At 38.2% G+C, this 12,229-nt stretch overlaps 1 protein-coding gene across 5 annotated transcripts in view; it reads right to left on the reverse strand.

The window, feature by feature from the left end:
- The window catches only part of DNM3 (dynamin 3), a 171,771-nt gene that overhangs the window by 114,805 nt on the left and 44,737 nt on the right, over nucleotides 1–12,229 (reverse strand). For all 5 annotated transcript variants that reach the window (XM_056497824.1, XM_056497820.1, XM_056497823.1 and 2 more), the window contains one exon: nucleotides 7,019–7,132. In XM_056497824.1, the coding sequence (XP_056353799.1) occupies nucleotides 7,019–7,132 (114 nt within the window). The remainder of the gene's footprint in view (nucleotides 1–7,018; nucleotides 7,133–12,229) is intronic.

Below are 12,229 nucleotides of genomic sequence, written 5' to 3' on the forward strand. Positions count from 1 at the left end.
ATAGGGAAAAGGAACAAAATAATTCAAACCTTTTCTAATGATTCCTTTAATGTTAAAAATAAAAGGAACAGAGAGAGAAGGGTGGGGGAAAGTCAGTTAACTTTACAGAAATAAATATAGATCAAATAGGCATCTAAATGTGAAAAAAACTAGTTACTTTAAAAAAAAAAACATGTCATTTGCCATCTTCCAGCCTTGTCATTAAGCTGCATGTTGTCTCCTGTACTCCCATTGCCAGTGCTATTTAGTGCATCTGTATTTTCAGAGCATAAAGACACTGCCACCCTCCCCATGCTCCTTGCCCCCCTTCCTGTACTATCACTGTGTCTCCAGACCACCCAAGTATCATTTCTAGATGGAAAATATTATAACCAAAATAGAAAAATACCTGCATCAAAATTCCAGGCTTCCATATAGAATTCATTATAATCTTTCCATCAAAATCTGTTAAGCAGATAGGAAAATGAAAAGCCCTAAACTTTTATGTGTTGGGTTTTTTAAACAATAGATTTTAATCAAGACCATAACTTTACTTTTACTTGCAAAAGGCTTTGCTTCCTGAACTGTACTTTATTTAGAAAAAAAAAATTCTTAATTGAAATACTATTAAGGGTCAGGTTTAAGCCTACAAAAAGACAGGAAATGCCACAGTTAAGAATGAAACTTTCCTGAATTATTCTACTGTAGTTCTGTACTGCATTTTACACAGCATTGCAAAGTAGTATCTAAAAATAACAGCCTTGCCTTAAATAAAGAGTCCTGATCACTACTGGAGGGAATATATATCTCAATTCAGTTTTCAAGGTACCATTATTTAAAGTGAGGTCCTTAACATAAGTTTCTGTAAATATAATACTGGCAATCATGAGAATTTTTTTTTTTTATTACGAGTATTCTAAAATACTCTCGAGCCCTTTCCTGACTCTGTGTTTCAACCAGACAGAGCACACAAAAATGTTAAGCCCTTTCAGCAAGTTAACTAAAAATTCAAGGAATTTCAGTTTTTAAATAAAAATCAGGTGTAGATATTAATCTAGTCATGTCTACTAGCACCCAGTGAATTAACTGAAGGAAAACAAACTTGTCTCTGTCGAGATGTAAAGCTTTTTGCTGATTCTTTGATGAATTCTCCTCGTGTACAGTTAGTAGAAAGACGGCACAAAGTTTCCACTTACGATTTTCCTCCCAGCACAACCTCCCTAACGTTTGTTAACAGAAAACCTATTCTAGAAAATTAATACTTCTGCTATTCCAATATTCTGTACTAGGTTGCCAATGATTTTGACTATATAATTCTTTGTTATTTCAAGAAGGATCCATAACACAGAAAGTGATACCTAATTTTCTTCCAGACTAAATTTTTTTTATTTCTTTAGCAACTACATGCAGGAGTTAAATCTGATTAAAATTAGTGTATTACATTTATTTTAAAAATACTTCTAATTTTCCACTTCTGTTTGTCTTCAAAATGGTCAAACAGGTAGGAAGAAATGTCAACTTAAAGCATACTCTTAAAATTTTACTTTGAGCTACAAAAATTTAAGTTAGTGTTTTATAAAGACAAAGTATTTAACATATTGGAATTAATTTTTCAGGTCTGAATTAGTTAGCTGTATTTTGTGGTTGATTCATTTATTTAAGACATTTTATTCCACCTTGTTAGGTTCAAGAAAAATTGTATTCATATAACTGATAAACTTAACTTGTATAGTCAATTTGTGCATTAACTAAAATGCATATTATTCTACATGGCAAAATTATCAGACACAGAACCCCTGAATAATGCCATATTGATTTATCATTAAATATCAAAGCTCAGCACTATCCCCACCTTTAATCTCTGGTAATTTACAATCAGTTTTCAGGCTGGATTTAAAATTGTTTGGCTGCTATTTTGAATGGGATATGTCTGAGAAGGATTTGAAAGCACAAGTTTGTTGCTTACCTATGGTGGCACTAGCGAGCAACAGAGATTCAAGAACACCATTACAAACCAGAAGCATCTAATCTGGAGAAAAAATTAATACAATTATTCTTTTCCCCCTTTAAAGTTCCAGTGGGTTTTATACCTTCTGAAACAATACCCCAGCAAAGTTGTAAATGTCACAGCAAAGTTGGATTACAGTCACTGTGTGTACTCTATGTAGAGAAAATTCAGCAAAGCAGCACATCTTGTGATGTGAAATGACGCTATTTGCATGCTTTTGATCTCTAGTATAGTCCATATTTAACTGAAAAAAACTTACTGAAGTTTAATGAAGTTAATTTATTTCATCAGAAAATACAGATTTTGAGACAAAGCAAAATTTAAATAACATGCAAACCAAAATACTAGAAGGAATATAATACATGTACAGCTACCACATATTAGCAAAATGGACACAAAATGCAACCAGTTTTCTTTCCAGCACATTCCCTACAATGGGGTTAATATGCAAGTGGTGGCCTCCATTTACACAGCAAGATTTTTATTTTTAACATCCCAGATTATTGTACTTATCTTCTCCTAGAAAATATGCACTGTATAAACATATCCTTTATCTTGAACTTCAGTATTTCTGTGCTTCCATGAAGAGTAAAAACATCTGGTTAAATTACTATGTGCGAGTACAATATGCAGGCAAAACCCTGTATGAATTGCATGTACAATAAACCGTGGCTTTGGTGCTTTTTGCTTTTCCAAATGTTCAGCGTGAGCAGTCTGTTGAAATCATATCCCTGATATGTGTCAGCACAATGATAACTCATGTACCGAGCTTCTTTTCTGAATAAAATCAAGTTCTGTTCTTGTTCTGCAGCTGCCAATGTTTGAAAGTTTAATTCTGTTATGTGTGTTCCCCCCAACAAACGCCCCCCAAAGTGGACTGGCACACAGTGTTGCACAGCAGCGGCGATGGCTCCAAGGGACTGGCTGGACGGAGTTGTCATGTGTCTGCCTGTCTACACTTGCTGTGCAGAACATCCTCTCACCTGTACAGCAGGCACAGACAGGCAGTCGCATGACAACCCAGCCTGAGGGACAGCCGCCAGTGGGACCCCACTGACAGCCCAGAGCATCTGCAGCACCAGCTCCAGCCAAGAGTCGCTCTGGACCTCAGACGGCCGGTCAGTCACCAAGCCCGCAGTCAAAGCAGCACTGCCTGTGAAGTACAATAAAACCCACTGCTGAAATTCTTACTGTGCTTCCTATAGTACTCTTTTCCTAGTTGTTCTCATGAGCTCACTAACAGCAGGTTTGATTTATCCACAGCCATGTTCTGCCCTCCCGTTTGCTTCCCAGGCATCGCTCGATTCTTGCTGTACAAAACTCCCTGACATTCCTGCTCGCCACAGGACCCAAGTACAGCTTATTGTGTGGCAAGTTCATTCTGTAAACACACACAATGTCAGTCCTTAGAGTAACTTCTCCCCTGTCCACTCTCCCACCTCCTCACTTACTTCTGTAAATTCGCTCTCAAATCTCGCATGATTTTACAACTGGGAACAAACAGTGATAATTATAATACAAACTGTGAAATTATAATACAGACTGCATCCATCACTGGATGTTGACAATAATATCATTTACTATTGAAACAGAATGGAAATATTTTCTTTGGAAATAAGACTAAAGGGGATTTTTCCCCATCAATGTAAATTTAACATTTTTAGAAATTCTAATCCTAGAGCCCAGCTTGGCATCCTTTGCACAGCAATAATGCCAGTGAAAGCTCTGGATGTTTTAGAAAGAATAATAAAATTGCATTCTGTGACCATGCACTGTAACAATGCTACACCACTTTACAAAAGGCATCCATATCTTTACAGTAAAGAGGTTTTTTATTCACAAGCTAGAATGACATTCCACATTCCCAAAGTCCATTTCATCCTAATGCAGAACTGTCTAATTCACAAACTTCAGATTTGCACTCTCAAATGAACTTTAGTTAATGCTACTTAACAAAACAGTAACAACTGAGAGCTAAAATGCTCAGATTTAATAATTTGTGTGTAGGTGTGCCTTACAATGCTTCAGCTAGGATTACATGGAATACTCTGTGAAATAAATCTGTATTTGTGAGGTCACTGAGTGTGCTGATCTTACACTTGTTTATAGCAGCCTCAAAGCCCATACACAGCATTACCCTTGCTTGGTTTTTAAGCAGAAAAGCACAAAGTCATGGTATTGGTCACACAGCAAAGTTACAAACAGAAACAACTGCATGCAGGATCAGAAACTAATCCACCTTACTTCTCACAGAACTGACACCGTAACTGCTTTAAGCACACCATTCAAACATCAACCCTGCATTTCCATAACTACAAGTCTAAAAAGCATTCTTAGGCACTGAATCCCTCTCATCAGGAATAAAATTCTGATGTATGTTTGATAGCAACAAAACCGTGTGAAGAAACCAACTATTTCTTTTCTAATACTGGTATCATACAGCCAAATCTGAAATCTTTTGCCAAAACAACTTGCTTCTAAATGCATTACACTGCAGATTTATCACTTATAAAGCTGCACCTCGCAAAGGAATTTACATCCTTCTAACAGCACTAGCAAGCCACCACTAGTGATTTTGATCTCAGAGCAAATTCCAGCCTGGAGAACAGGCTCAGCTTACACTAGAGGGGGTACACAGCCCTGGAGGCCCCAGCAGGCACTTTGCAAAGCACATTGTCAGAGCTCTCTGGTACAAAGCTGCTGCAATGCTGGCTCCAGGCACAGAGGGCACAAACTCCTCCATGGCAAGGGAAGCAAGGTGAGAGCTGACCCTGCTCCTGCCCCAGCTGCCATGGAAAGGCTCCTGGCCAGCCTGAGCAGGAGCTGGGGGCTCTGAACTCCCCATGACCTCGCAGGGCACAGCCAGACACACAAACACAGGGATCACTTCTCACATCAGCAGACTGCACATCTCTCTGCAGGGAAACACCCCCACAGCCACTCCAGCCGCAGCTGAGGAGCCTTGCTGATTTTTCAGTCTTACTGAGAAGGTCCAGTACAAAAAAGAAAAAAAAATAAAATTTAAAAACACACAAACAAACCTTAACTTTATAAACTCTTTTCCAGGACAGAATAATCAAATTATACAGCTAATCTATATTTAAGGAGCAACTTCTTTCACTAGCAGAGCAAGGAATAGTACTCTGCTATTATCCTGTGCTATTATCTTCTTACCACTCTACGAAATTCTGGAGTGACCTCCCATGGCCTGAATTAACCACTGACATTTTCATGACTCTCAAAACACAACTGTTTGGCAATTAAGAGACATTATCTTTAAATATGCATATGGAAATCACACAGTGGCCATATTATCAATAGATTATCAGCATGTTATCAAAACTGTTTATTTTTAAGGTTGCACAGCTCAAGACATACCATTAGGATTTTCAGGAATTTTTATATTTCACACTAAACAAAAATCAGATTTAAGAAAGTAACACCAAAACTACCTAGAAAAATTGCCACAGCTCATCTTCGATGAACCTCCAACGGCTTGAGACAAAACACAGCAGGTGTGTTCATTTTACCACACTGTTTCTTTTAGTTACAGTTGCCTTTATCTTACCTAAGAAGGGTTATAGTAACTTCAAGATAGATCACAAAAAACAACAGCTTCAAATTTTTAAATTCATAAAGACACTTCTGCACTTCTTTCAAATCCTACTTCAGCAGTCTGAGAGTAAAACTTCCTCTCTTGACACCTGTCCCTTGGCTCCTCTCCTCTGCCTGCTTTTTCTGTTCCACTAAATTTGAATCCCTTTAAAACTTAAATAAAAGGGCAGGGGGCAAAATCTTCAGGATTAATCTAATTTGCCCCTCTGCCTTAAGGTCTATCCCAAAATAGGAGGGAAAAATAATGATTTCTGAGCATCACAGTTCCCATCCTCAGCAGCATTACTGAAGGAATTCCACATCCTGGATTTGCAGGACTTGGGAAAGCTCTGCCCTGTGCACTGCAGGCCCTCTCCCAGGGCTTCCAGAAAATCCACTGCAGTTAAACACCACATTAAACAGAACATGAATTTGCACAGTCCCCATCAACCTGTTTTGTTGGGATCAACCAGTATTTTACAACTTAGACTAAGATGAAAAGATGGAGTGATGTTTCAAAGCTCATTTAAAGCTTTCTCTTTACCTGTGCTTCTTCCATCCATTGAACTAAAAAGCACTAATTTCTTACTAAAACCATTTAAATTTAAAAAAAAAAGGGGGGGTGGGGAACAACACACAAATAAGAAATACTAGGATTTTTTTAAATGTAGCCCGATTTTTCTACAAAAACCAATACAAACCTTCAAAAAACTCACAAAGGCTTTACTATAAATCTGATAGCAAACATAATCCTGTTTTAACCTTCAAAATACTGCTGGAGTCTTGGATAAAATGTATCATTACACACATTGTTGAAAAAGTCATGAAACAGAACAGACAAGCTGCCTAACAATACATTCAATGTGGCTGTCCTTTTCTTTATTTTCATATTACTCACCTCAGATTTACTGATCACCCACGAAGGTGCATTTTTTGTCAAATTTGAAAATTCACACCAATCAGCTACAAAACCCTGCAGATGAGCTTTTCATCCTCTCAGAACATAAGACTGGAGAATAGCTGTTTTCATTAAATCAGTTGCTGTAGTTACTTTCAGAAGTAAATTTACCCAGACAATTTATAATCAGCTTGCAGTAGATGTATAAGAGCAACCCAAGCAAGGATAGGACAATAAGCAGAATATTCCAAAACAGTCTGGGATTTTTTTCCTTTTTTCTTTTTTAAAGCAATGTGTGGAAATCACAGGAAGAGAAGAAAAGAAGTAAAACAAACAAAAATACCCCACATCACACCCTGTATTTGTTACCAACATTTCAATAGAAGTCTTAGACAGTCAGCATCCTCCATGAACCAAACCAAAACATTAAAGAACACAGAATCTCACAGTTCAAGTTGACACAAATTAATATTTTCAGTTGGTATCAGATTATTAATACAGGGGTTTTTCCCAACAGAAAAAAGTTCTTCATTCCTTACCTCATCATCTTTATACCAGGACAAGCTCTCTGCAGTCAGAACAAACCAGTATTCCTTGGATCCTCCTTTCATGATGCCAATGTTGTTGATGGTGAGCCAGCCTTTCCGGATGACCTATGCAGAGGTGCAGTCAGGTACAAGTTTAGTTCATTACTCACTTGACAGAGTTCTCCTGCTGCATTCATTCTTTTAAATAAAGAATTGCTAAATGAAACAAGAACAGGTGCATTTTTTCAGTCTTTGAGAAATTCAAGAGTTTTTGCAGGTTTCTAGCATTCAAAAAAATAAAAAAGTAACCAAGTGAGTGTAACATTTTCAGTCTGAAGACTGGAGAAAGAGCCTAACTGTTGTACTTAGACCAAGTGTGAGTGTGTTAAGGATCATGAAAGCTTGAAGCTATTTAATTGCTGTATATGAATACATTGTGAAAGTCCACACAACTTAATCTCTGACTACACTGTTCTAATTGGTGGTCATCTTGGTAGTCTAATTGTTAAGGTCATCTCTAAAGGTAGATACCAGGAAAAGCACCTAAACTGGTAAAATGACTGGCTTCTGACACTGGGAATTTTCAGAAGTGGTTGTATGGAGTGACAAAGGGGAGAGGTCTTCTAAAGTTAAGGTAAAATTAAGGCAGGAAGCTGTAAGGAGAGGCATGTGAGAGCCATTTTCTTCTCATAGGGATAGAAGGGAAAAAGAAAAGAGGGGAAAAAAACCTTAAGCAGCAATAAAAATCAGGGGGAAAATAGGTAAAGCAAAACTTTATAAAACAGATACAAGCCAAAGACAAAAGAAGAGATGGGAACATACCTATAAATACTAAGACCAGGAAGCTACATCATACACAGAGAAAGGGGGACACCAGACACCTAAGAGAAATGAGGCAACTCCACAGCAGAAGAGAACAACTATAAAAACTCATTTACAGATGAGATAGAGACAATTTTATTGGAGCAGTCATTATACTGTTTTCCAATGTAAATGAGAAAGCAAACATTCCTTCCTATCATGTTCTGAACAAGACAACAGAACTCTCCCAAGCACAGATGCGAGGAACCTCAGCTCTTCTTTCCACAGCAACACCTTTCACTTGCCAGTGGAATATTAAGATGGAAAAAAGTGCTCAGAGAAGGCCTTCAGAACCCCCAACAAGCCCCACAGGCACCAACTTGAGTCATCAAATGCGAGTTTCCTCTTGCACTTAAACAAATCTATGAGACCAGCATTCCTCTCACACGGCTTTATAAGACCAGTAACTCCAATATCAACAACTCACCAAAGAAGACTATTGCTCACCATCTATCCTTTACCTATCTACATCCTTTGTCTCATCTATAAGATTTTCAGAATCAGAATTCACTCCTATTCAGCCTGTCATGTAAACAAAAAACAGCTTTGATTTTGCACAGCGTAAGGGACTGAACTGTATTTGATAATTAAACCAAAGAAGTTGCACCTGAAAACCAGGAAATTGTATCAGAAATGCACATAATCCATGAGAATCAGTTTCATTTCAAGGAAGATAAATGTGTTTTCCCATTCACTCCCAACCAGGCCAGCAGAGTAAGAAAGGTCCTGATGATCCAAGAACAGGCTGTAAGTTTTCAGCCTGTAAGAAAATCTCTAAGAAAGCATTGATTTGGTTTCTGAAGCCACAGTAAGGGATGAGAGAACTGGACATGATTCCTGTAAAAAGACTCAAGGGTATGGCACAAGCAGACTAGATGGAATAGCCTGTTCCATAAAGGTTTCTGTAAAAGTGGGTCAGGACTTCTAATATTTGTGTTTACTGGGTAGAAAAAAAACCACAAAAACGAAGTGGAGAGGGGCATTAGTGAATACAAGCACACATGGAATGCTTGCCTAAGTGCAAATTGAGGGAAACATACTGATAAGAGCTTGATTACCCATCCAATCCTTATTTTATTTTACAATGTTTATTGAAGTAAGTTTTTAACAGGAAACAAATAACATGCAGATACTGCCAGTGAACTGGCCTTTAGGCAGCTGCCACAGGACAAATTGTGGAACCAAGCTAATTCTATGATTTCTTTCTGTACTGAACTATAAAAAAGCAAAGGGAAAAAAAACTGGGGAAAAGCAACAATGTCCATTCACCTGATGTTAGTTCTGCAGCACGGGGAGCTACATTTGTGCAGCAAAGTAAAGCCTTCATAGCACATGTGTACATGTTCCCATGCCATAAAGAAGCTGAAGTAAGAAGCTGGGAGAGAGGATGCTGTTGAACCACATTGTCTGCAATTGAAAATGCCATGTTGCTCCATATAAAGTTCAAATCTGCACACAGGAAGCCCAGGCAGCCTGGGCAGCACCTGGTTTGCAGGAAAATGTTTTGGAGAAATATCTTGGGGAAGGTGAAAGGCTTGAACACAGATGTCAGTGAAGATAAAGAGGTGGTTTCTAGAAGCAAACCAGGCAGGAACACCTAAGCAGCAGGTTCAGGAACCTTACAGGTGATGAGCACTTCAAAGGGAAGGGAAGGACACTCTCTGCTTATTCCATCTTCTCCCTCACCATTACCACAGGCTCTGTAACAGCTTAATAAGAGTGAAATTTACTCAATTCAACAAGAAGGCGTTTGTGGTAGAGGGCTCAGAACAGACCAAGCCAACATTCTAAAAACTGAACTATACAAACCATTTAAGAAGCACTGAAGGTTTTAATACTTCAAAGGTAGGAATTGTGCCATGCTCCAGTACAACACATCTCCCCATAAATGTGCCACCATCACAGGGTGTGGACAGAAACAAGCTGACTTGCTAGGACAATCCCTGGTCACTGTCTTGTAAAGGAAGGAATTTGCCAGTTGCTTCCTCAAAAATCCTGTGTGCTGAGGATTAGATCCAGCTGTCATTCCCACACAACCCCGCAGGAAGAGCAGGGCACCAATCTACAGCAATATTCTGGGGGTGTGTTTTTCATGTGAAATTTCTATACCTGTTTATCTACACCCCTCTGGGAAAACAGCATACCGTGTTCTCTAAAATATCCTGGACTCTACAACAGATCATAACAATCTAAAATACTAGGAAGCTGTTCCAGGGGACAACAAGAGGGAGAAGATGAGCTTAGTGTGCTAAGCCTCATGTCCTTTTCATTGAATTTTCCTGTATCCCAGGCATATTCTGTTAACTATAAAAAGCTACACTTACAGAATACTCAGCATCAGTTGAATATAAAGGAGAGGGAGATGTTGGATCAAGGTGTAATGCAAGAAAAAGTGAGATTAAGGAACACAGTTTCACTTTCCAGAGAAGCTGAATGACACCTTAGACTCTGGCCAAATTCTTGATAAAAACCACAAACCCTCAAGCCATATTTCAGAAGTGCTCCTCCACAGGCAATAAGAAGGTAAGATTTTTCAAAGACACTTCTGAAGTTAAAAAAACTCTGACAGAGAGTTATTACTTCAGAGTTTTTTAAACCATTGTGTTAGCTTTGTTTCCAGCTTGAAAAATGAAAGCACTGTGTTTCATTATTGTTCTCACTAGTTCATTGTCTCATTGGGTTGTATCTAAGAGATGTATTTCATTATTTTCTATCATATTTCTAAATGTCATTCTGTGCAGAGAGGATGTTAGTCACATGAGCTGTGAACCTCAGGAAGGTGAAAAATATGGGCACAGCCAGAAGCTACTGGAGACAATATTCTGACCGGTAGCTGGACTCCATGTACAGGATGAACAAGAGATGACACAGTTCCTTCCTTCAGGATCCTGATACCTAATCTGGGTGACTGAAAAATGAAACTTAGAGCCTCTGAATGCACACCAACAAGCCAGAAGGAAATCATTTTCTCATAGTTCAGCTGCACAAAATCCAAATCATATTTGTTGTTCTTACTCTCCACCGCTTCATGGATAAACAGGAAAGCAGGATTTGACACAATAAGCACATTTCATGTGTTGCTGCATGACTTTATTTGCATTAAATCAAATAAGGCATTTGTAAAAGAAATGTTTTTAAAGAAATGGGACACACTCTGATTCTCTAAAGAAGCATTTGAAGGAGCGTTTCAAGATAAGTGAGATACATGAAATTGGGCAGACAGAACCACAAGTGTGAGAATCATGAGACTGGAAACTCCCACAAGAACACAAGCAGCAGCACTTGTTAATGGAACACCATTAAAATTGGGTTTTGTAACTCCACTGAAATAATTCTGAACACAGACCACAACTCCCAGTACCACTCTATCTGCCAATCACTGTCATTACAACGTGCTACTGAACAGTAAGCACACAGAGAATAAAATTTCTTTTTGTTTTTTATATTCTTTTTATTCTTTTTAAGGATGCCTCAGAGAGGGGAAACCTACTACAGAATTTCAGTGTGATTTGCCAAATGTCCCAGCATAAACTGATCAGATCTGTTCTGATACTGAACACAACCAAGATCTTGTGACACTGCTTCCCTACAAACCACTGAACAATGTATTACACAACTTAAACTACTGACAGTGGCTAAAGTCCTAAAATCATGTCTGCTTTAAAGAAAAATTTAGTCTTTACTGAAGTAAAGCTCTCAGGGGTAAAAAATTGAACTATGCTTCCAAATATAGCTAAACAAAGACTGAGTCAAACATGAAGGGATATTAACCTAAAAATTAAATAGTTATAGGCCCTTTAGAACAGCAACACTCCTCTAAACTTGATAACGTGAAAATTCAAAACCAGAAGGTCTCATGCTGCTAAATTTTTACATATTTTTGAATGTGCTAGCTCATGGGCACCACCTCTTTCATAGAAATACTGACATTTCTTTACAGAACAGTTTTGTCATGATTTTTCATGACCATCTCACTGGCCATGGCACAAGTCTCCATTTCCATCTGGCTGCTTAAAAAAATTCTATAAACATTCTTTTCCTGGGCCATGCAAGATAACAGGATTTAAGTATATCTGAAGAAAAGAAACAGCAAAGTATGCTACAAAGCAGGATTAAAAGAAAAAGAAAAAAAAAAAAAAAAGAAAAAAGGGGTTACTAGGGAAAAAGTCACTTATTTGAATAATAGTTCAGGCCAGCTGATGGGGTCTGAATGCTACTTGTGTCCAGAAGAAATTAATTAGAAAATTAATCAGACTGTTGGTGTAACACTGAAGAGAGGCAGGTCAAACAAAGCCTTCAGACCCAAACCTCCACATCACCTGGACAGTGCCTAGAAAATCACAGTTCACATTAAGCCCCTTC

This window comes from Oenanthe melanoleuca, chromosome 8 (assembly GCF_029582105.1).
Source record: "Oenanthe melanoleuca isolate GR-GAL-2019-014 chromosome 8, OMel1.0, whole genome shotgun sequence".
Lineage (NCBI taxonomy): Eukaryota > Metazoa > Chordata > Aves > Passeriformes > Muscicapidae > Oenanthe > Oenanthe melanoleuca.